Source organism: Atractosteus spatula, chromosome 3 (assembly GCF_055471065.1).
Source record: "Atractosteus spatula isolate fAtrSpa1 chromosome 3, fAtrSpa1.hap1, whole genome shotgun sequence".
Taxonomy (NCBI): Eukaryota; Metazoa; Chordata; class Actinopteri; order Semionotiformes; family Lepisosteidae; genus Atractosteus; species Atractosteus spatula.
Genome location: NC_142708.1, coordinates 14,045,661 through 14,070,983, shown reverse-complemented (window position 1 = coordinate 14,070,983; position 25,323 = coordinate 14,045,661). Strand labels below are relative to the sequence as shown.

The window sequence follows — 25,323 nt, the reverse complement described above, 5'->3', positions numbered from 1 at the left end:
GTCAAGCACAAAAACTGTCTCATTCATTGACCAGCACAGTAATATTTTTTCATGTTTTGGTACACAATGATTCACTGGAATGTTTTCTGGGTGTTGCCTAAAGTTCCACCTTAAAAACCGCTCCCTTCACACATAATGTAGTTATGTGGGTATTAACTTACATGAAAAAACAAACTAAAAACATCTAATTTCCCAATTTTTCAATCACACTATCAGATGATCTGATCATACTTGCTATGTATCTAGTGTATGGCTACTGTATATGTAAATAGGGTAAGCAAGTGTGATACCAGAAATAAATCTCACAATTAGTCTAGGTACTGTATCTAGTACTTGGTACCTTGTATCAATAATTAATTTACTGGAATATGTTAATGATCTCTTACTAGGAAATATATGTTTAAGAAGTAAATCTGCCCAATAAGCATTATTTACTGGCAAATAGCCTTTCAACATATACAGGGTGACAATATTTATGTTAGAAAATGTATATTTTCTATACAAATTAAATGGTAGATTATTCATATTACTTTCTGCAAGTATCCACTGATGTTGTTGTGCAATTTAAACCAGGTTTTCTAAGCTTTACACCCGAAGTAAGCTTCTTGCATTAACTTTCTAGAAGGAAATTATTTAAATAGTGCTACACTTCTAATTTTTGTATATATACACAAGAACAATCTTTTCTATTGTACTCACAGCTTAAGTAGAAAGACTTGGTGCTTTAATTCCAATTATAGCTCTGAAACCTGTGCTGTTGTTATTATGTACAGGCCCACTTCTCCTATTACAGTGCGCCCCCTAGTGTTTTCTGCTGAATATTTTTCGTTATAAAATAGTTGAGCAACATCCTAAATCTCAAAAGCCTAAATCTAAAAAATGTAAATTGCTTTACAGAAATGTGTATTTGGGTGTCTGTCCTATTCAGGTTGAATTCTTTAAGGAAATAAAAACGCATTAGCTACTTATTTTCTGACCTTTCCCTTCAGCTAAACAAAAGGTAGCTTATAACGCCACATTTCCTGGTATACAGAACATCAGAATTTATGCCTTTAGAAAAACAAAATGTAAAGATTTTGAATATTAATTAATTTTGACATTTCTTTTCTTATTTGATCATTCGCAAGTCATGACAGATTGTGATACACTTTAATGACTTTGACTATTGCTCAAGCACTAGAACACCTAAAACACCTTATTAGTGAAAAACCTGACTGGGCACAGGTGGGAACATGACAACCTGTTGAATGTCAGGTCTAGTTAAAGTCAAAGAAGAAAAACACAATAAAAAAAGAGCAAAAACAGCCTGCTTATCAAGCCTAGAATAGTCACCTGTGGTAGACTTGTCACTAGTGGATCCAAGACTTCTTTAGCATTGAATCACCTTTTTGTGAAGACCACCCTGATGAATGTCAAACAGACATGCAGAATGACATACAAATTATTGTGTACAATAGCTTAATCAGTGAAGAAGTCAAAATGGTATAGTGCCCAGTTGCTGTTGTGATTGCCTACAGGTGCTACATTGATCAAATCCTGCTTTTTTATCAGAAGTTTATCATCATGCTATAGATGTCTTCTGGCTTCTTAAGAGGTTAACATTGATTCAACTCACATCCTGAGAGGACTCAGGACTTGCTGTAATCTCGAACAAAACATAGATATATAGAAGGATACAAATTTCAGTTTCCTTGAATAAAAGTGTTGTAAAAATTCATAAACCTAGCAAAAATATTGCATAGACTTAGACAGTCAAATATTTATTATTTACAAATCCATGACATCAATTTAAACTTCATTAAAACAAACGAAATTACAAATTAATACATTTAATTTTCACAGTCACATATATTGGAAATGGAAAAGACGAAACTGTTACTGTATGTGAGTTTTAAAAAACGTTTATAATTATCTAATTATTGCATTCATAGTAGATAATTGAATGCATTTCATTAGGTTTACAAATTATACCTTACGTATATTGTTTAAACAACATGAATCACGTAAAGTAAGAAAATAATATTCAAAATGTAAATTAATATTAATCCCACTAGTTTCTTGGAGATAAAAATTGATTTTAATAAACCAGTTAACGGAGTTTGAAAGACCTTAAATACATAATTCAGTAGTAAAATATTAGTATTCATATTCATATGCATTAAAAATTTAACATTTAAAAATCTACAGTGCTATGTATGGCTGTTCAGGCTGTATAGTATATTATATAATACTTGAGGAATGTTCTTATGTTGAAAACCTGTAAACTGTTTAGTTTATTATCTCATCATAATTCTATCAAACTACTAATTCAAATTCCTGGAAATTCTTGGTAAGTGTTATTCTTTTGTTACTTGACATAGTTTGATCAGTTTTCCCTCAAATGCATGACAACAGCATAAATGCTTTTCTTTTACTGTATGTTCCAATGTCAATTTCGAATTCTGTCTTTCCTAACTTTTCTGTCTATAACCTTATCTATTAAGACACACAGCTTGTTTCTTTGTGAGTGGCTTTCTAACAATCTACTGTAGTCATGGCTGTGCCTGCTTGCACCAGGGCAAATTCAAAATTCTTTACATTTGCTTACTTTAAAAGTGCAGCTGCCTAAACAATAATGAATAGTTCTTACCATTAAAGGTAGATCATGTGAAAATATTGTAAGGAAAAAATACTCTTCTTAAATATAATATGCAGAGGTAGATAAAAGAAAAGCACCAGTTTATGAAGAATATATATTTTTTATTTTTAATGACCCGTGTGAACAGAAATATAAGAATTAAAACAAAGAGACCACACCCCCTTATTTCATTATACTCCACATTAACAATAAAAGAATGCAATTACTTTATGTTGTAACAATTACACAATAATTGTTAATTTCTGTAAAAAATAAATTATTCAGGTTTATGTTACATGGTTTCAAGATCAACATATTAACGTTGACTCTCTTTGACCAAAATTGGAAACAATTATTTTTTTTCAAATTTACTTCACAAAAGGGATGAAATGTCTTCATCTCTTACACAGTAGTTTCTGTCCTTTGCATTATTCTTGAGACAATACAGTGTGTGAGGGTTTTCTCTTCCTGTTTGTACCTGTAGGACAGTCAGAAAACCGCATTAAACAAGGTTCAAAACAATAGTACAGAAAGTTTCTATTATTACTGTAAGAGCTTCATTTCAAAAACTCACTTTATTTTTATCTTTTGTATCTCTCTGCTTTCCTCCTCATTTAACTTCTGCAAAAATCCTTGCAGAATCGGTAGTTCAAAATTAAGATACTGTGCCACCTGAAACAGAGAGAAAAGGCGGTTGACATTAATCAAGTTACCTGAAAATAATGGGCTAAAATAAAATACATAATAAAAAAAAATGAAAAGAAGTGCACTTTTATTACTGCAACAACACACGGTGATACTTTCACCAAATGGTTGTGATTTATCCCTTGAAAATGCTTGAAAAGAAACACAACACTGTAATAGTTCAGGTGGGTAGCTATGTCAGCATGCGTAGGCTGCAAAGGAACAAGTAATAGGTTTATTCCATGTTGAAAAGTGAAGAAAGAAAACAATGTTTCGGCTGTGGAGCCTTCTTCAGGTGTCAGCCGAAACATTGTGTTTTCTTTCTTCTCTTTTCAGCATGGAATAAACCTATTACTTGTTAAAATACTGTAATTGCAGCTTGAAAAAATACAACCACTGCAAATGTCAAAATAAAATAATATTTTTAATTCTACAAAAATATATTAAAAATGCAATTAAGTTGTTTTATGACACCATGAAGGTTCAAATATTTTGCTTAGTTCAGTTCATCAATGCAATAAGCAGGAAAACCAACTACAGTCCATACAGGTATGGATTGGCTATGATGTGATGAACACATGCAGGGGTCACTGATGTCTGGTGTAGCAGTGCGTGAGTGATTGCACTGTGGTTTCACTGGCTTCAACCGAGCTATTCCGATAAAGAGGTAAGAGAGCCGGTGTGAAATCACTTGGTCGGAATATATTTTAAGGAAATAATACGAGAGCTAACGTTCAATAGAAAGTAAATGTAAATAAAACATAAGGCCCCAAAGCTATACTGGAGTGGTTTAACAGAACTCAACAAGAAGAACGTTCTTTAAAATCTTTGACTGGCTAAGTCAAAGTCCCAACTCAAGTAAAATTGCTGTGAGTAAGAGATCACTTTATTAGCCATATTCAATTTCTTGCATTAGGAATTTGTCTTTTCACGTACGTAAATAGCACTCAGAAGAGTTGCTTAGGTGAGGTTCTGTGATGAACGCCCAAACAGGTGCGTGCACATCTCTTATATTGAGCTCTTAATTGGTAGCGCAGGTGTTGCCGATGGAGAGCCCTCTATTCTCACGTGGCTGTGCTGGAGGAGAGCTAGAGAGTGGTATTGTAGACTTCCTGGGCCCTCTGTTGGTGACCAGCAATAATGAAGGATAAGATTTATCTTTTGTGTCACACTAGTAATGAGGGTGACCGCTTTGTGTTCTGGCACTAGCATGCAAAGCTATTGGTAGTAACTGACATAGCCCTAGACAGGGCATGTGGGAGAGTTGTCTAATGGTGCTGCAGCATTTCTTGTGGATTCTAGTTGAGGAAGTTCCTGTCAAGGAAAGCCCCACAGGTGCTCAGTTGGGTTCCTATCAAATAATCTGAAGGCCGGTACAACACTTGAATTTTGAGTGCATGAAGGAATGACTGTGCAACCCTGGCTGAGTGAGGCCTAGCATTGACATGTTGGAAAAAGAGTTAACTGTACCAGATGGGTTGCATTAACAGCACAGAGAGCGAGGCTCTGATTCATTATACAGTAATTACACGTGTACTATCTTAAACTGTTTCTACTCAATTTGAATTGGGTGTCACCATTACCATGCATTAAATTAAGGAGTTCAACCATTAATTTGCAATATACTGTACCATAACTGATTATTGTAGAGAGGAACCAGGCTCTTGTGCAGGTGAATGCTGCTACATTTCATCAGTTTCTTGACTACATTTCATCAAAAACTCCAAAGCACAATAAAAAGAAAACAAAAATATGTTTGTAACACATCAGTAAGATCAGTAATGATAGTCGTCCCCACACAGGCATCTTTTCTCGTGTCTTGACATTCTCTTGCTAGTGCTCTTGCGATAGTCTTCTCAGGCTGTGTAACTTGCTTATTTGACTTTACACTCTGGATTATCCCTGTGTTTTGCCTGTGTTTGTTTGTGCTTCGATCCATCCTGTTTTGACTACAGTCTGTCTTTCGTGCTTACATTCCTGGCTTGTTTCCACAACTTCTCTTACAGATTCTTTGCTCTGTGTCAACCCGGCTTGCTCACTCAGCTATGGCTTTGGACTATCCTTTCAGATCATCCTTTGTGCCTTCAGTCTGAGTTTCCTTGGTTTGTACCCCTGTTTATGTGACTACGATTTCAGACTGTGTTTTGGTATGTTTTTCGCCCGAGAGTGTACTGTCTGCTCAGCCTCTGCTCCTGCAAGTGGATTCAACTTCCTGTCTCAAAACCGTTGCATTTCATCAGGTGAGTGCTGCGGGGCTACAATTCCTTTTTGTTAACTTCAGTAAGTTCCAACAAGTTGGTTGGGGGAATCAAAGATGGACAGCAATTTTCAAGTCTTGTGACAGATTTTCTACTGGACTCAACTTGGAAATTTGACTTAGCCAGTAAAAGATTTTAGACTCTTGTTGAGTTCTGTTAAACCACTTTAGTATAGTTTTGGGGCCTAATGTTTTAGATCATTGTTCTTCAGCAGTCTGTGCTGTAAGATCTTGCAAATTGCTCAATCCTGACAAGTTGAAAAGCAGCATCATAACACAATACCATCACCTTGAAAGTATGGGATTATATTAATTACGTAATGGATTTCAGACGAAACATTTAGACCAAAAAATAAAATTTTGTCTCTTCTGACCACAAATCCTTTTGCCATGTGTGGCAGGCTGGCTTCAGAAGAGCTGCAATGATAGATAGCCTGCTACTAGAGTCAGCTACTGTATAAAGCCTTTAATTACTTGTAAATATCCACACAAGGGGTAATTGTTGTAATTATTGGTTAAATGATAAAGGGTTTCGAAATTCACATTTTGCATGGGTGTAATTTTTCTTTTGTTTGCGCTGAAAGAGCAAATAATAAAGCTTGCTTTATTTCACCTTGTGGCCATCTTGTGAGTTTTTGTGTGAGCAGATCCTTGAGATCACTCTGCTTAAAGTTAGGGTCTGTCACACCATGTTTGCAGCATCACTTAAATGCTTTGCAGTAAGCATTATGCAAGGTTTGGTTTAAGATGGGTTTTCTTCTATTATGGCTTCCTTCAGCTTTGCAAAGAGACCGGGATACTCTTGATTCATGGATATTGTCTCCCATCTCAGGCACTGAACTTTGCACCTAATTAAAAATTGTTTTGGCCTCATGGTGACATTCCTAACCAGAAACTCTGCTATCCGATTGAGTGAGACAGGTACATTTATTCTTTAATCAAGTGAACACTATAATGACACACAGATGCCAGTTAACACAGTTGTGACTGACTTGACAAAATGCACTGAACTAATTTAGGCTTGTCACAGCAAAGTGGGTGAATACATATGTAATCAACATTTCAGTTTTTGATTTTTCTTTGCAGTTTTTACTGCCATGTAACCTTTCACCCCTAGACCTATTCAGTTTGAGCATAATCATTTTGATTAAAATATGCACTTATACACAAAGGTGTACAGTATATGACATTTGCACTTGTAATTTGTAATTCAACAGAATAGGAAATCCCTGGAGTAGGGTGTATACTTCTGCAAGGCACCGTATATAGTTAATGGGATGTGCTTTTTATGTACTTACGTCATTGCTTACTTCTTGCTCATTTCTGTCCACTAAAAATATTTTTGTGATGCTTTCTGAGGGTCCTTGGAGAAGTCTTTCCCACAACGGATAGTCAGAATTGTTTAGTTTCCTCTTCTCTGGTGTATTCATGGAGAAGAAAGGTTATTTGCTTGATAATGAAATTCACAGCAGAATGCATATTAATTAATTATTGTTATCCAGGTAAATCAATTTAAGAGAAAGCTTGATGCTTATGTTATGGTTTCACACATTCCACCATCTCCAATAACACATCAATAGTTTCCCGTAAACATGCAAAGCTCTAAACATAACAGGGCTGTTTAGGGATATGTCCGGAAATAAGGGCATTTATTGAAGTATTGAGGATAAGAGTCCAAATTTAAAGAAAGAAAGTAGTGTTGTCTGAAAAGGAAATCAGCATTTTTCATCTTATCTAATTGCTCATGAGCATATTCCGTATGCTTTCATTCAAAAGGGCAATAGTGAAGTTTACTTTGCTGTAATTAGGTGCTTAGAAGTTTTGTTTCACTCTCTTCTAATGTTTCAGCATATGGTAATTCATACTAAATTAAATATTTCCTTAGATGTTCAGAATTTAGGCAAAAGGGATCCTGGCAAAGATAATGTAAATTAATTCATTTTAATGTTTATTTTATAATTAAAGTAAAACTGTTTCTATGGTTTATATCCTTATCCCTGCTAAAGCTTTAGAGACACTGTATCTATCAATCTTTACCAATTTCACCAAATCACAGTAACCATCCTTCTTAATTTACAGGCAGGTAATGTATATTTCATGAGTAAATCAAACATCTTTAAAAGTTATACACCTAAAATAGAAATTAACTAAAGTGTTCTACTTAAAATACTGAATGCTTTACAGTATATCAGATTAGATTCCAGTTTTTCCACATATTAAAAACTATTAATAACTAATAGAAACTGGTGGTTTTTATATCAGAGTTACGTTTCATTAAAATGTGATTGCTGTCCTGCCATTCCCCAACAAAAGAAAGCTGAAAAAGAAAAAAAGAAAATGCTCACCTCCACTTTGATGAATGCAATACAGGGCAAACTCATTCGGATCATTTTCTATCTGTTACCCACAAAGAAACATACTGTAAATGCTCACATTTAATGCAATCTTCATTTTTTTTCTTTACGTTAAAACTGTTGAACCTTTCTATTAACAGTGTGCCATTTTATGCGTAGATGATGATTAGATTAATGAAGATGCTTATTATTTTTATTCATGCTGGACAGGAAGTACAGTAGGGCCCATAATTGCAATACAATTCTTTGAACTTCAGTGTCTCACGTATTGTTAATCTTTGAGAAAAAAAAAATCAGTAAAAACTTGGGTCATTTAATGATAATGCATTGTGTAGACATACTACACCTTTATTTTAGAGTCACTTATTAACCACTGCTACAGAAGAGAAGCCTATGCAAATGGTCTGAAGACAGGCATTTCTGAAGGCACTTCTTTAATGTATATTTTTCAGATTATGAAAAGAGCCAAACAATGTCACAAACAGTTCCAACAGAAGTTTGGGTAACAGAGCACTTACTTTTTGAACAATACTGTGTTTAAATTGACCTAATTCAAATTATATTGAATAACAATAAAAAGTGATTTACCTTAAATTTCTGAAGAAGTTGAAGTATAACTTCATCTGTTGTCATTTTGCTGTTTATTCGTACACTGGTTGCAGTCCCAAATGATGGGGTAAATATAGATGTCTAAATAGAAGAGATGGAGCAATGTCAAAGAATGGGGTTTTCATTTTATAGAAAGCTGTGTACAGTGATAAGTACTGGGAAATTGAAGAGAATTTGTCATTTTTGCTGTGTACTAATGAAATCTGAATTTCAGATCAAAAGATTAATATGGGACAAAAGTATAGAATTACAGCTTTTGTTTCTGGGTATTATTTTGCAAGCGGCTTTAATCATGTTAACAATGACATTTGTTGCATTAAATTGTTTAATGTAGTTGTGTTGCTGTGATGATTCTGGGTTGTATTCAGTAGGTGACAGTAATATGGATTGGCCTGTTAAATACTGTAGATTCCAGGAACACTTCCATTTTAATTAGGAGCTTTAAGCTTTAGGTACTTTACTTACCTTATAGTTATAAAAATGGCCATTGATGGAGAACCTTTGCTGTTTGCCTTGCTGTCTCTCTGCTGCTGTTCTGGTTTTTACTCTCTTCTTCACCAATGAGGCATCACTCATTGTCCGATACAGATTAGATTCCTCTTCAATAGCAGCCTGGGCTCTAGGTGGTTTTAGTGTACTGCTTACATACTCCTTAGGCCCTTATTTAAGAGAAAAAAAATCTCATGTGTTCTCATGTTTTTTGCATTTAAGGTACTGTAGTCATAATACCAAATAAATTTCAGTAGAATTGTTTTTTAATGATGGTTGTACTATATTTCCTTATACTGTAAATGACATCGTACAGTATATAAAATATTGTTTATATCCATGCAAAATGTAACTGGTCCATATTAATGCTTTGCTAGATTCTGTCTCCCTCTCCTAAAAGATTTTGAATTAGATCAGAGGTGAGGAACCCTAAATTCACAAATAGAGGAAATTATATTTTTTTTAACTAAATTCTTTAGCCTTGTCACAAATATCATCTATAATTCTTACATTGACATGTTTTACAAAACATGGCTTTTTTACAGTACTCTTTTGTTATGTTCAATGTTGCAATTGCATTAACCATATTTTTAAACTTATTATTTTACTAAAGGCAGTTTTGAACTCAGCTAGCTGACTATTATTAACAAGCACGTTGCTTCATGTAAACCATTTCTTAGCTCTAAGCTTGGCCTTTTCTCTTTCGGTTGGCAGTCAGCTTTACTACTTAAGGATACTTTATTGCCACCAAGCAGTGGTTAGATTGCTGGAAGATACCGGTATTGTGGTTTGTAGATGCTTCAGGAGTGTCTTGCCTTGTTTCTTCCATCTCATCAATTTGATGAAGATCATCAAATTCCCCCCATCGAGTCATACCTCTAAAAGACAATTTAAACCTTAGAAACAAGTTATGTTACCACAGTGCTTGGCAACCTTAGCTGTAATGCTGATATGTGCTACAAAGAACAAAACAGAACAGCCTCATTACCTCTTAAAGAAGTCATAAGTCAGCATGTTAAATATAATTAATATTCTCTTTTTAAACCAACTTATTAGACCCTCTTACTTTACAGCCATATGAATTATATAACAATTTGGAAGGGCAGAAATGTCATTTTCTCAGTATCTATGATACCCTTCTTAATGATTTTGTTAGATGGTTTTATGACTGATATGGTTGATAGTAAGTCTGTGAAATATAATACATTTAATATGCACCTTGTAGACTGTTGACTACCATGTGTGATAAAATGTATTCATTTCTTTATTTTGCACATTTCAAGGAAAGAAACTATGTCACTATGTAAAAAGATTATTCATATTGTTATGGCTAAGCGTCTCAGGATCTAGAAATGATGATAGAAAACTGTGTTTGCAGAGCTGCACTTGGCTTCACAGACATTAGATCTAAAGCAATCGTTGTTAATTAAATTCCTTTTAAATCATTAAAAGTCTTCATCAGTGAGAAACCGACACAAGAAAAAGACTAAGAGACAGAAGCATGTGAAAGGTGAGGATGTAGTTTAAATCAACCTTAAAGACCAGACTCGAGGTATTGGAACCTTGTTAAGAAAGCTTGCCATTCTTTTATTTTAGGAAACTATTATTTTCTTTATAAAGACTCCCAAGGTTAAAAATGTTCTCCTCCGGTTTATAGATGCATTTCTTTGGAATAGGTACAGTAGGTACAGTAGATCCCATTCACTTTGGAGACATTTAGCACTGGGTTGTATTCTGTTTTATTTAGGACACAGGTTTACAGTATCTCTTATGTTGGCCTGTTAGGCATTACATAGGAATTTTGACTACTGGGTAGCAGTCTGGGTTTTTCTGGTTGGTCAGGACATACTGTAGGCCTGAGACATATTGTTTTTTAAAAAAACTATGCTGTTCTGTTGTGTGTTATTTGTTGTGTGTTATTGTCTTTGTTAATATTTGTATATTCTAGTTTGCGTGATCTATTACTCTATCACCAGAGCTGTACCAGAAAATAACGATATGAACCTTTCGGGTATATTCTTGGCATATCTGTAACAATTTAGGGGGTTACAATTATTATTTTAATTACCAATTTTCCCCACTCGATATTCTCTAATTTTCATAACTCCCATATTTGTAACAATATGGTGGTTAATTACAACACACAGTGTAATATTGAAATACTAAGTGTGAACATTAAACAAAAAATGTTTAGTGCTTAGAAACCACTAGTTCATAGATCATACTAGTGTTCAAATGTATTTGGTCTAGGCATTTTTTACAAACCATTTTCCCTCTTGGTAAAACCAGTTTTACATTTTATTCAACATTGACTTTTGCCAAGAAGATTTCTTTAACTTCATAGCAACTTCGACATAAACTAACAGCCACAAAAGCCAATCTGAAAAGACCTGTTACACGTGTATGTGATTGATGTTGTCCAGTAGGGCTTGTATGAATCAAAAATCATTTCGTTTTTGTCATTATATTTTTAAATATGTAATAAGTAATTATGTAATTTAAAAATCTATTATTTTTTGTGGAGCGTTGTTGCTTTAAGAAAGCTGACACTTAGCTACTGTAAGTGGGGGTGTGGCGATCATTTGGTCCTGTTTTTTTTTTTGCTACTATGAAAATAAGATTTTTATACGCTTTTTTTTCTTTCAAACAATTCACGGATTTACTTATAAAGCCGTTGTAATTCCTCTCACGTTTTTAATTTAATCTTAGTTTTGATTCACGTTGCTTCCTGTGTTTCACGCCCTCACCTTGTGTAGTTGCGGAGAAATGGTTCGTTTTGTCAAATACTGTATATTTGCACTAACAACATTTAATTACTGTATATAGTTAATACTTTAAAATTGTTTTTTTGCTCTACACGAGTAAACGGTGACGGTGTCATTAGAGAGCTGGGCTGAAAAGGTTCAGACACAATAATATATTACAGAGGTAAATTCCCATGGATGTTTAGTTTCACTTTCATTGAAACTTGATAAAACTGATTCAAACTAATGAATTTTTTGCAGGCATTTAATTATATTTGCAACACGTTTTCATATTAGAAAATAATATGTTACATTTAACGTTTAAAACGGACAGCCAGCTATGTGATTGTATCCACCGTGCTGTATATTTGGTGTTTACTCTGTGTTTAAACATTTTCATGTGGTAGTGGTCTTTTTGTGTGAAAATGAATACAACTAATTTTAATAATATTATTTTTCCATGTGGAAAGACAGTTTAGACAGTCTCCCTGCACCTGCCAAATTAGAGTCCATCTCGCTGTAAACCTCTAAGGTTAAAGGTATGGTGAAAATGCATGGAAAGAATAATAATAATTCCTTACACTTATATAGCGCTTTTCTGGAAACTCCACTCAAAGCGCTTTATAAAGTAGGTAATGGGGACTCATTACCTCCACCACCAATGTACAGAATGACAATTCTCCATTGTATAAATATAAAGCTTAAAAATGTAAAACCAGCCCTAAAACTTTGTCAAATGATGGCATTTGCTTGAAGTTTGATCCTGAATTAAGAGTTTGATTTTTGATTCTGGATCGATTGTTGAACCTCTTTTTTTAATTTTGTCAGGCTATGAGTTATTTCTCAGAAAACTGCTTCATGAGTTTGTCTTTTGAAAAATATTATTTTATCTATTATACTGTCTATTATTGTATTACCCTTCTTGGAAGAGTTTCTAAAACTACACTTAACAAGTTAAAAGGTATATTTTATATGCATAAATATAACCTCTCTCCATTCTTGGAGTCCTTGCACTGGATTCCTATCACTTTCAGGATGGTTTTAAAGGGAAACTGTAACTCTGTTTTTATATTTCAGGATTATAAAGAATCAGCATTGATTCTTGAGATCATTTCAAACCACAATAGAAATAAAATGTACACAAAAATGTGTTAAACCTCCAATTTACATCACAAAATAGACTAAATTTCCAGGTATGTGCAGCACTATATTCTGCATTTTAAAGCAAGGCAATTAAACTTCTGGTGAGGTGAAGAGGCCCTATTACACTGTAAACAAGCAGCCCTGTGAATACATCTCTATTAATTCAACAGAAATATTGCTCTCGACCTCGAGAGGGTTTTGCTGGCAAGTGCTACTTATTTGTTTACTCTGCATGCAGATCACATTGGAACATTTCTGCAGTGAAATGTCCAGTGCCCAATCCGTACTTATTTGCTTGTACATTGCATTACGTTATTCATGTTACAATTGACACAAACTCTCACTCATGCCGGTGGTGAGACCAGGGGTTTGCGGCAACATGTGGACTATATTGAGGTGCTTAATTCGGAATTTGTAAAATTTTGCAATACCGTCAATTATTCTGTTTTGTTACTGAGATTTCATAACTGGTCTAAGAAACTGGGACACAGTTCTCCTTTAAATGCTTCAAGTCAGATTTCAACTTGCTTTTAAAACCCTTCTACTTACATTCAAGGCTGTACATAATGTCTCGGCAGTATCTAGCTGATACGTTATCTTTTTTCTTTCCTCCATGCACCCTTCACACAGTGGAATCTGCTACAGTATGTTACAGTATATGTTCCCACTATTCCTTGATCCTCTGAGTGCTGGGGTCTATTGCTGCAAAATTCCTCCCTGAGCTTTTACAATCAGAATTACCTAAAGATCCCCTTAATTCAATTGGTGCAGCAATTTCTCACTTCTCTGCCTGATCTCCTGCAGAGTGGGGTAACTGCTGTGTCACCAGGAAAAATAAGAAATATACATACCTTTTGCCTCCAAGTGGACTAGTAGCATCTGGTGATCTTAGAGTTGCATAGGAGAGCACTTGCTTCTCATCTTGTATTTTAAGTCGAATAGGCCGTTGCACACCCCAAGATATGATTAGGAGCCCCTCAACAACTACTTCTCCTCCTTCCTTTGATAAAAAACAAAAATTGTATTATGCCTTAGATTTTTCTGATAGCATTTCTAAGATGTTGATGATGATCAGAATAATCATTTTTCCTGTATACACATCTGTGAACTGTGTATTAGGCAACACATAAAAAGGAAAACAATACAAGAAGTCAATGAATAAAATACTTTAAGCTTGGTTTTAATGTACTGGGGATGATACAATTCCTTATGCATTTAGAGAAAGCATCCAATGTATTGCATATTAACCATTCTCACCCAAGATTTAACCTCTTTGAGGCTGGTGTACAGAGTAAAATAAAGTACTAGGAGCATGACCTTTGAGTTACAATGTAGTGTGAGGTAATGTACTAGCTTAGTGAGGTAAGGAGGCATTAGATCATTCTAGTAGTAACAGAATTTGACATTCTCAGTTCAAAAGAGAGCCAGTGCACACAGTACTGTAGATGCTAAAATGGATGTAATGTATGATTTCTTTGTTCTAGTCAAAGCCAAAGTAGCTGAGTTCTGCACATACTGCTACCTATTGGACAATATTCTTAGCTACACCAACTATTACAGTAATAGACATTGGGAGGACAAAGATATGTATTAAGTTCAAAGAAACATCACTCATAGTAAAGAATGAGTTTACTTTCCTCATAAATTACAGTAAATTACCAAAACAATAAAGTATGTTTTTTTCTTTTCTGACAGTACTGCCATTCACATTAGCTTGATATACTTCACATCTTATTTACATAGGATTGATGGCTATATGTCAAGTACAATTTATCTACAGAACCAATAGCACAGAAATGGCAACACACAAAGAGAAGGGGCCTTTTGGCCATTGAGCATCAGATTTTTCACTAGCTTATTTAAGTATCTTATCCAGCTGCTTTTTTTAAAGAAGCCAGGATAAAGCTTAAATATTATTTTTTTAAATCTTTCAGTGTAGGACGTTGCTTTAAATCTGAAAATGTATCTGCATAGTCTACTCTGGATGAATTCCAGGGACTAAACTCAACTAAGAGTGATCAAATCAGTTTCCTGGTCTGACCACTTGGACTTGACAGTTCAGCAATATGAAAATCCCAACACATAAAAATATTTACTTACAAATTAAGAGATTTTGTAGCCACAGCAACCATTATTAGTAAAGTTGAACATGTTCAAGATCGCTGAATTAAGGCAGCAATGTACCTATTCCACAATATCATTATGCAAAAGATCACTATAGAGTGGGTCTTGTGTTTGACCTCGCTGAAAAGGAGAAGGACATTTGGTACAGCATAAATACTGTATGTAGTCGTAAAGGATGAAAATTGTTTCCTAAATTGTAGGTCTTATGATTAAGCTGCAGCTCATCAAGGTGAACCTGAATTCTTTTAAAGCATTTTAAAACACTAGGAAATTCAGTAGGAGTGCACACACCTATGCGAGATAAACAACAGATTTTTCCAATGTAACATTTTGAATGCCCCAGTGAACTGTAGCTGTAGAGTATGATCAAACTATCCACTTACTGGTAATTTCCTGAATATCTGTCTAATTCTGCAATAAACCATCATACCATTAGTTCAGGTGGGTAGCTGTGTCAGAACACGTTGTGTTTCCTTTCTTCTCTTTTCAGCATGGAATAAACCTATTACTTGTTCCATCATACCATTAGCTGAAGACTATAAGAAATATATCCTTACCTCATGATAAGATAACTGCAAGTTAGTCTTTTCTTTTAAAAAGCAGTTGTAGGTGTCAAGGAAAGACAGGAATTTGACCCTATGGAAGATAAAACAGAACTACAGTATATGTTTTCCTATGCTGACATAAAATAAACACATTACTTTTTTAATAAGTGTCCATGACTACAACAAATATAGTAACTAAAAAAATGTCCCCACACTGTATATACAATTTCTTGATGGGAATAGTTTGGCTGTCAGTTGGAATAACATGTTTCTTTTTTCACTGAAGAAACTCAAGTATCTTATCGTTCATAGTGTGCTGAATTTGTTTTTACATAATGTCCTTTAGACATTATGTAACTTGAATAAAGAATACTTCAATGTAGATGTCACTTTACCATAAACTCTGTAACAGTTACTAATAGACAACTTTAAGATTAAGTTTGTTCTGTATAATCTAAAAAATGTTAATATTGGATATTGCTTTACATGTACTCTAGTTGGAATACAGAACAAAGAAGTAAAGCAAAGAAGCTTGTAGGCTAAAATATTGTAGACGGTTATTGAAAGAGACCGCTGTTCTTTTTTTTACTTTACTGTAGAAGCTCTCATCATTTATTTCATGCATAGTACCAGTTACAGGTTGAATAGATTTAGTGTGCATTATGAATTTACTGAATACTACTATCATTAAAACGCACTTTGTCTAAATTGTCTTCTAATCAGAGGCATAAAGCTGATGATTCACATTCAGCAAAACAGTTGTCCAAAATATGTACATTTTTCCTAGTTAACCAAATACCTGATAACCAAAAATACTATCTGCTGCCTTCTAACATTCTCCAAATGCAGTATTCTGTGAATGATAGGCATAAAGAATGCATGAGATCTTTTCCTTCACCAGCCTTTGCCCAACAAACAAAAGAGGGAATTTCACAAGAGTATTGTGGTCATGAGGAGATGAACACTACAGAGAGTAAACTCAAATGTAGAATACATTGTGTTTGCTATAGATCAAAGATGCAGTCTTTTCTTGTTGCTACTTGACACGCAAAGGGTGTTTCCAGTTTTTCTGGAATGCAGCTGCCACTTCACAACTGAATCAATAATTACCACACTTAGCATAAGAACATAAGGAAAACTACAACAAGAGGAGACTATTCCGCCCACTTACAGTGGCTCATTTGGTTCATTCTAGCTCAAGGCATTTACTGAAGGAAGCTAGGATGTTGGCTTTAGCTTGACATCTATTTGAATACTGATTATAAGCATAATTATGGTTAATACCAGTTTGTTATCAAATGTATAAGGTTATATTTTGTGTGATATGATCAGTGTGTCCTACTATCCAACCAAGACTACAGGCTCTAAATAACTTTAAGAATGAGCATTTTCTAAAGGAAGATTGGGATGAGACTGTGATTTAATGTTTTACATATAAATGCAAGAGTATGTTTTATTCACTGCTTCTTGGTTGTGTTTTTATTTTGTTTGGTCATTTTCCAAAGTTCCCTGCAGTTCATTTTTCTAAAATGCTCCAATATTTTTGACAATATATGTGATAATGTGTCTTTTAACAAATAACAAAATAATAAATTCTGTTTTCAAGTTTCAATACTTAGTTCAGGTTTACCTCTGACTGTATGACTTGGTTAAAAAAGTGTTATATATTTAAAGATTTTATGTGTGTTTTAGACTGCAGATCACACTCTCAATCTGAACTTTTAAATTAACTGATGATAAAATAGTTAACAAAATTAACAAACTGCATGATAAAATTACTAGGGAAATGAATAGATTTGTCTAGGGTGTATGTCGAAATGGATTGCATTTAAGTGTACATCGCTTTGGATGTCTCTCTTGTGATCTTTTCTTCCTACTTTCCCATTGAATGTGGCATGATTAAAGTGTCAGATTGAGCTACCTGGAAATGGATCTCTTGTTCCCGATGTGGACAGGAGACGATGGCTGGTCAAGATTCATTGTAGTTAAGTCCTGCAAACCAAAATGGTAAGACCCTTTGTAAGATAAAAAAAACAAAAATCAGTAACACTGTTAATTGCATAACGATTCACAAGTTCCTTAATAGTCCAAATGTCAGTTCTGTTCATGTTCTTTCTGACATTTGTGTTATAAGACTCACGTATTTTCTTTTGAATCCTTAAAATATCGATCATGTAACAGTTTCTCATATGCTGTTAAATGAGTGTTGTTGTGTATGTGCTGTAAATTGTTGTAAGATACTGTTCTTCAAAAGTGTTCTTTTGCAACAAGGAGGAATATACAGAGACTTAAATGTAGGTGTAATACTCCTTTCCACATGGTGGGCCAAATGACAGTCATATATTATTTTTGTCCAGTGTGGTTACATTTAATCAAATCATGAAACAAAGTGAGAAATGGTTATCTCCCCAGATCACTGTAAATTGTTGAGGCACTGGGGGGTATCAGGAGTAATAAATTATAGCAGATATACCACATTTGTAGTGATTTTGGATCATTTAAAACTTGTAAACTGTACAATGTACAAAAAAATTAAACAATGACTGAAATCATTTTTTTCTATTTTTTTCTTAAACAGGAACAGCACATTTTTTTAGCAAAGATTTTGGACTTCTTGTTATCCATTCATACAGTATATAATTTAAGCAGAAGCTAGCTATTTGTTTAATAAAAAAAAACAAGAAAATTCAGCTTTGGTCCTAAGATGACAGACATGTAGAGTTTATAGGTCACTTTAAACATCAACCACTTAAAATCTATAGAAAAGGGTAAGGTTATAGGAAAATTGAAGAGGAAATGATAGTTACTTGTTTAGATAAAGCCTTCACCTATCACAGTATTTGTAAGAATGACTTATATATATTGATCTTTTTTTTGTCTGTGGTACTTCTTTGCACTTCGTGATCCTTCGTTGTGTTTTTCTCATGACAAAATGAGTTGTGGCACCAATACAAGGATTGAGAAGTAACATTAGGCTGTGTTTCTGTACACGTCTTCTGTCTAAAAAAATAGATGAAAAAAACAGCTTTTTTCTCCATGCTTGTTTATTCATTTGAACCATTGACTATCACTCCTGACCTTGGAGAGCAACAGGAGCAATCCATTATTCAAATATTGAATTATCACTTTTTCCTTGCTTTAAAATGTCGAAGAGACTAGCTTTCTGGTAACAGGAATGAGCATCACACTCTGCAGCTCATAACTGGGAACCCACTGAAGCTCAGAAGGTCTGAGGCTAGCCAGAACCTGGATGGGAGACCTTCTGTGAAAGCTAGGGTTACTGTTGGAAGAGGTATTAGAGAGACCATGGAGTGCTCAGCCTGCAGCCGGTGTGGGTCCTAATGCCCCAGTATAGTGATGGGGACACTATACTGTAAAAAAGGGCAAAATTCCTTTGGATGAGACATAAAACCCAGGTCCTGACTGTCTGTGGTCATTAAAAAATCCCAGGGTGTTTCTCAAAAAGAGTACGGGTTTACCCCAGTGTCCTGGCCAAATTTCCCCCTGACCTTACCAATCATGGCCTCATAATATTCCATCTACAGTATGAACTTTTTTCTTCCCACTGGTAGCTAATGTGGGGTGAGCCTACTGGCACACTTTGCCTGCTGTTGCATCATCCACGTGGGGATGCACATTAATGGTGGAAGGGAGTCCCCATTGTTCTCAAATTCCTTCATGAACCACAGGAACTGCATTAGTGTTGGACAATCTTGTTTTAAACATTATTTCAAGTATTAGATCACCATTAGAACATCACCAACAAGTTCATTGCACTGAAATCATGATTTAGCACAAATTAATTTATCACAACATCAGTTAATTCCTACATAATGTCCACTAACAAGGCAGACATTACAAGCATGTACAGTAACTATTTTAGTAATTCAATATTTAAAAAAAATATATATTTCAAGACAACCAAAAGATGAAACATGGTTCTCATTGAGGTGACTTCAGAGCCAAACTTGATCTTGTGTTTGAATTGAAAGTGGTTGAAAGTGTAAAATAATCTAATGAATAAGGCTTGTTTGTTTGTGATTCCTTTATTGTATGTACTTCAAATGGAGCTTTATAGAGTTTGCTGTTACATTCAAGAAACATATATTTTCAAGGGTGTGTCTGTAGTGGTGTTGGTGGGGGCTGTGATAGAGAAAAACATGCAAATTCTGAAAGAATTAAACAATAATAAAAGGTGCGGAATGTTCAAATAACTACAGCTTGAGAGATCTGTATGAAACAATTATTTAATAAAGATTGGTACATTTGGTCTTTTGAGTTTTGAAGTGTGTGAAGAGAAGAAGAAGAAAAATCTTTAAAGGAATACTTAAATGAGATGTAGAAAATACACTATTGGTTATTCCAGTTCTGTTGGGTATAACAAAAATGATGATTCTAAGTTTTTTTTAAACAGAATGTGATTAGCTTGTTTAGAATATGTTTTTTTTAATTGAATACAGACATCCAGAACAATTTTAATTTAAGTTACATAGGAGCCATATTTGTGGTATTGCAAACTATGGAGGAACAGCAATGCCACAGGTTCCCTATTGTTGATTTAAAATGCCTAAATGCTTTTACTCAGTGTTGTTATTTGAGTTAACATAAATAACAATGTCCCTTAGTGTTTAGCTTAAATAAATGTTCTATAAACACTTTCAGTTCCTCTTTCCATCCTTAAAGGCTGTTCTGTTGATCACATCATAGTTACCGAAACCGAGCACACTTACTAAATGTAACAAAGTCTTCTGGAGTACAAACACACCCACATTTTAGATAAAATAACCTTTTGGGCATTCAGCATCCCAGCCCTGTCTAGGAATGTCAATTTTTGTACCTTTTGGTCAAGTCAAAACATGCACTTTCCTGTACCAAATTTACAAATCGAAATATTTGAAATATAATTATCTACAAACAACCATTTCATTGAATCACATGCTTTGATTTTTTCTGCATTTTAAAACATTTGTAAGTACTAAGTATGCCTAACCCAAGTAGAGACGCACTTTGTGAAGAATCTATAGCATATACAGTAGATATAGCATGTCTATAGGTCTTTAAAGTACAGTTCAATGCTGTTTCAGAAGTGAAAAGAAAGCATAAACAATCAAAAACAAACAACAACCAGGGAACAACCCATTCGTGGCAGGTGTCTACGAAGCTCCATTGACAGGGAGAACATACAATAAGTTCATTTAGCATTTTATCCAAAAAATATATTATCTGAAGTAAAAAACTTATCAACACCCGGAAAGTTTTTAAGTACAGCCACAGAAAACATCAACTGTGATGCAAATGTTTTGAGACTAGTGTTATTTAATTCTAGCAACTGACATTTTATCTTTGCTACATACGCAAACCTACAGCAAGAGACATTTTAAAAGGTCACCAGTAGTAATCCATAATTTTGCAAGATTTGTTAATTGCCATCTGTGTATAAATGAGTATACAATAACAATAGAACATCTATTAAGATAATTATTCTACATTATTCTATTGTGTGGTTTTAGTAAATGCTGCATCAAATATAGATAAATGGTTATTACAGTTCAATTTCACATACTGTATAGTAAAGCTTTTTAAAATGTGAAATGGGATGAAAATGTACAGTAAAGTTTTGTCTCTTGAAATTTAAAGCCACTTTTCATTATTCTGAGGATGGTACCATAAAAAGCCTAGTTTACCCACTCAAATATATAGCCAGGGGCTACATTCCTTTAAGTTATTGAACCACACCCATTTCTAACTAGAATATTTCACTAATCTGGATGACTAGATGCAATACATTTAAATAGTATTTCTAAGTACCACTCTACAAAAAAGCAATCTGTGTTATGTTGTTATGAAGTATTTAATTTACATATTTTAACGCAGGTGTATTTCTTATATGCAGTATATTTAAAACAAAGTTATCTGTATTTTCTTCAGTTCTGCAAGAGATTTGTATGATTTGTTTGAGAGATGGTGTGAAATAGAAGATTTTGATCACGAGGTGATTCTGAAATCTACCATGTTTTTTCAGTTCTGAGAATCTTCAGTTTTAATGTTCCCCACAGACTATTGCCAGTGATGGCTTGACGTAAAAATTAAAACATGAAAAAATCATAAACTAGAAGCACAAACTTCAAAATCAAACCTCAAACTGAGCCACATGTTATTTGAAGCAACTTAATTATAAAACTGATTCACTTTATGTGTCCATATACTATAAACTGAAAGTAAAATATAAACTTTTCCTTTTACTTCAGTCAACATGAAGTGCTTTCCTTGCTTTTGTCACATGATGATTTACCTACAAACATGATGACACATTATCCTTCCACTCCTCTGAAATTAAATCTTACTTTACTCATCGTCTGGTTATAATAGTTAAGTCTCCAAACAGCCAAAAGTTACCATTACCACTGAACAACTTCCACTCACCTTTACTGAATCAGAAGTACTTGTCCAAAGTAGCCTGTATCACATACTTTTTTCTGCTGTAACAGGAAAAAGAGGTCAAAGGAAGTCAACGATCAGCCAGGGTAACTTTTGCCTGAAGCCTCAGATAGATGTTAATTATTAGTGAGCGCAGGACAGACAATGTTTTGAAGAAAGTGGCAGAAACCTGAGACTGCCTACAGTACCTTGCCACAGTGCATGTTGGGAGTGTTTGCCTTGCTGCTAAGTGGATCCTATATAAACACACCTGTAGTCACACCTTTCACCAGCAGGAGAAGGCAGGTACTTTGTGAATATTAACTGTTTCATCACTGGAACATTTTTCAAATAATCAGTCAAATGCTGAACAACTTACAAAGTATTGTAATGTTTGCTAATATTTAATCAAAATAGAAAGATCAAATTTATCAACAGATCAAAGTATTCTTTTTCACATCATTTCCCATGCAAATCATACAAATCTCTTGAAGAACCTGAAGAAAATACAGATAACTTTGTTTTAATTATAATACACATAAGAAATACATCTGTAAGTGAGTTTCACAGACACAGTACACAAAATATTTACAAGTTCTAATTAGTTTGGGGATTTAATTAGCAATTGTTGTGGGGTACAATGCATGATATCATGCTTATTCCAGTTCATTACTTTTAATCATCATGGCTCATCAAAATAAGTTTTTAATAATTTCAGTTCGGTGTCAACAGTTAAATTTTTCTATTCAGAAACTTAATAACTAAAGACGAATTTGATCACTTTGTAATACAATATCTTTATGATATATAATGACTGTAATATAATCTCTGTAATGAAAATAAAGCAATTTAATAGAACTGGACAACACACAATGTATAGCATGTAAATAAACAACTTTTATTTATCCAATTAACTCTGATTTTACATTAGAGCAGTGTGCATTACTGCACATTTCTCTGTGTGCTGTTTCGTTAATCTTAGCACACAGTTACATAAATGAACACTGCAGGTGGGTAGCTGCCATCAGCATGTGTAGGCTGCAAAGGAACAAGTAATAAGTTTATTCCATGCTGAAAAGAGAAGGTGTGAAGAAGGCTTCACAGCCAAAACATTGTGTTTTCTTTCTTTCCTTTTCAGCATGGAATAAACCTATTACTTGTTCCTAAATTAACACTTACTCCATACACTATTTACTTTAGCTTTTTCAGAGATCAAAGCAAGTTGGAGACTCAAATCAATACAAGAGTCAGTTAATAATTAAGAATGCATCTGGAACAGAAACTACAAGAAACAGGGGTACCCCAGAAGAGGTGTCCTTGATCCATGCTACAGAACTTTGACCAGATTGATTCATCATACCTGATTCATATGATATTCTGTATGATACATCATATCATGAGTGCAATGTTTTCTTGAGATAATAGTTATAATAATAAATCTTGAAAAATATGATAAGATAATATTTAAGATGGGTATTAGTATGGGTAGTACATACTGAGAGGCATTGAAAATGCAACAAATGGTTTTGGTTTCAACACAATAGATGAAATCTGCACCTCCAAACCTTTATAAAGGTGGGATTTAAGAAAATGACTAAAGTTACTGAAATGTTAAATTAGTTACACAGAACTCCACAACTGTTAAAAAGGGAAATGGTTAAAGCTGGGAGCAATCATGTTTATTCTTTCATAGTTAATCTGTTACTATTACAGATCGTTTAATGCCTTGACTAATTACTATATGTAAAAATAAAGTTTCAGAAAAATAATCAAAAACACACCATGCACTTTGATATCCATATCTAGGAAAGGTGGGATTTTACCAAGAGTAATGCAAAGCATTTAATATAGTTTACATGCTGTAGAAAATCTGTCTGTCAATTCCATATGAATCATTTTCAAAAGAATAACTGGGACATCAATAAATTGAGACTAGAAAGCTAATGTCTTTCAAAAGCTTTATGTACCAAGTGGAAGAGGCAAAGCAGTCACCCAACAGCTGTGGACATTTTGCTATATTTGCTTAGGAAATGATTTGGTTTCATTGCTGTACAGATTTGCAGGAGATTGTATGCAATTCCTTTAAGTACAGTAGGTAGCTGTGTCAGCATGCGTAGCCTGCAAAGGAGCAAGTAAAGGTCTTTTCCATGCCGAAAACAACATTGTGGCTCTGCAGCCCTCTTCAGGTGTAAATCTGGAGGTACCCAAAAAAGACTCCACAACCGAAACATTGTGTCTCTTTTCTTTTCAGATGAAATAAACCTTTGCTTCTTCCTTTCTCAATTTCTGTAGTTTACTTTTCATTTCTGAATGAGGCACATTGAGGATAGACAGGCAAGCATCATCATTTATCAACATTCAAAAAGAAAAAAAAAATTGATTAATTTTATTTCTTGAAGTAGTCATTATGTACTCACTTATACAGCAGTGAAGGAAATTATGGAAAGAATGATGATTATGGAAGAAAATGGCAATGAAGAGCAAATAATCTGACAGATATTCAGGTTAATGGGCCTGAGTGGCTCAAGCTGCATTTGAGCAATCACCTGTACATGGCTGAGTAACTTTGGAGGCCCTAAAATCAAAGAGAGGTGTACTCTAGGTAAAATCTGTGCCAGCTTCAAGTTTTAGCAGGAACTGCATGCAAATATCTGGAAGGAGTAGGCATTGGCACCATCTATTTAGGTGCTGAGCCAACAAGCCCATACGCAACCAAACATGAAATGCCTTAGGACATAATGTATTGAGATAAACTTAGTTTTGGGGAATATCGGTCTACAGCATTTATAGTTTTATGTACTAAGGCACAATAAAAACCCAACAGTCTATATTTTACATCAATACATCTTTTGGACCATACTTTATAAATATTAAATAATGAGCAGAAAGTCTTGCTGATTGTTTATTATTGGTCCCAGGGTTAGCAAAATGAGTTTATTAAGAATCTGTATGAATATCTATTCTAAAAAATATTTTGAATAATGCATAAGCAGCAAAGATAAGACTATGTGTAACACTCTGCAAAATGTACCTTTTGTTAATGGAGGCATGATACTTTGTATTATTATGTATGATAAATTACACATCACAAAGATCATATAACCTCTGTCAGATAACAGTGGGGGAACTTGAGGGAAGTGCAGAGGTTTGAAATCAAACTTTGAATTATTTCACTCTGTTTGCAGACTTGAATACCACTGTCTTGTCCATGGTTGTCTGTGGCTGCTAAAATACAATGTCTTGCTAGAGGACCCTCTTTCAATTTAGCTTCAGCTGATGAATGCATTGCCCAATATTCTACTACAGAATTTCCTGACACAATACGAAATTCATGGTTCCA

General features: G+C 34.2%; 1 protein-coding gene across 2 annotated transcripts; it reads right to left on the bottom strand.

Annotated features, from left to right (window-relative positions):
- Positions 1-2,718: 2,718 nt before the first annotated feature.
- Positions 2,719-22,217, bottom strand: rassf6 (Ras association domain family member 6). 2 transcript variants are annotated; one of them, XM_088910776.1, is made up of 11 exons: positions 21,990-22,217; positions 17,488-17,581; positions 15,579-15,657; positions 13,749-13,897; positions 9,788-9,888; positions 8,987-9,180; positions 8,501-8,602; positions 7,904-7,955; positions 6,857-6,975; positions 3,192-3,289; positions 2,719-3,095 (listed from the first exon to the last, which is right to left on the bottom strand). In XM_088910776.1, exons 2-11 carry the CDS (start codon positions 17,544-17,546, stop codon positions 3,020-3,022), a joined length of 1,029 nt encoding a protein of 342 aa, XP_088766902.1. In that variant the 5' UTR covers positions 17,547-17,581; positions 21,990-22,217; the 3' UTR covers positions 2,719-3,019. The 2 variants fall into 2 exon arrangements, with proteins under 2 accessions (XP_088766902.1, XP_088766903.1); XM_088910777.1 differs by having other exon boundaries at positions 17,488-17,558; positions 21,990-22,123.
- Between the last annotated feature and the right edge of the window lie 3,106 nt (positions 22,218-25,323).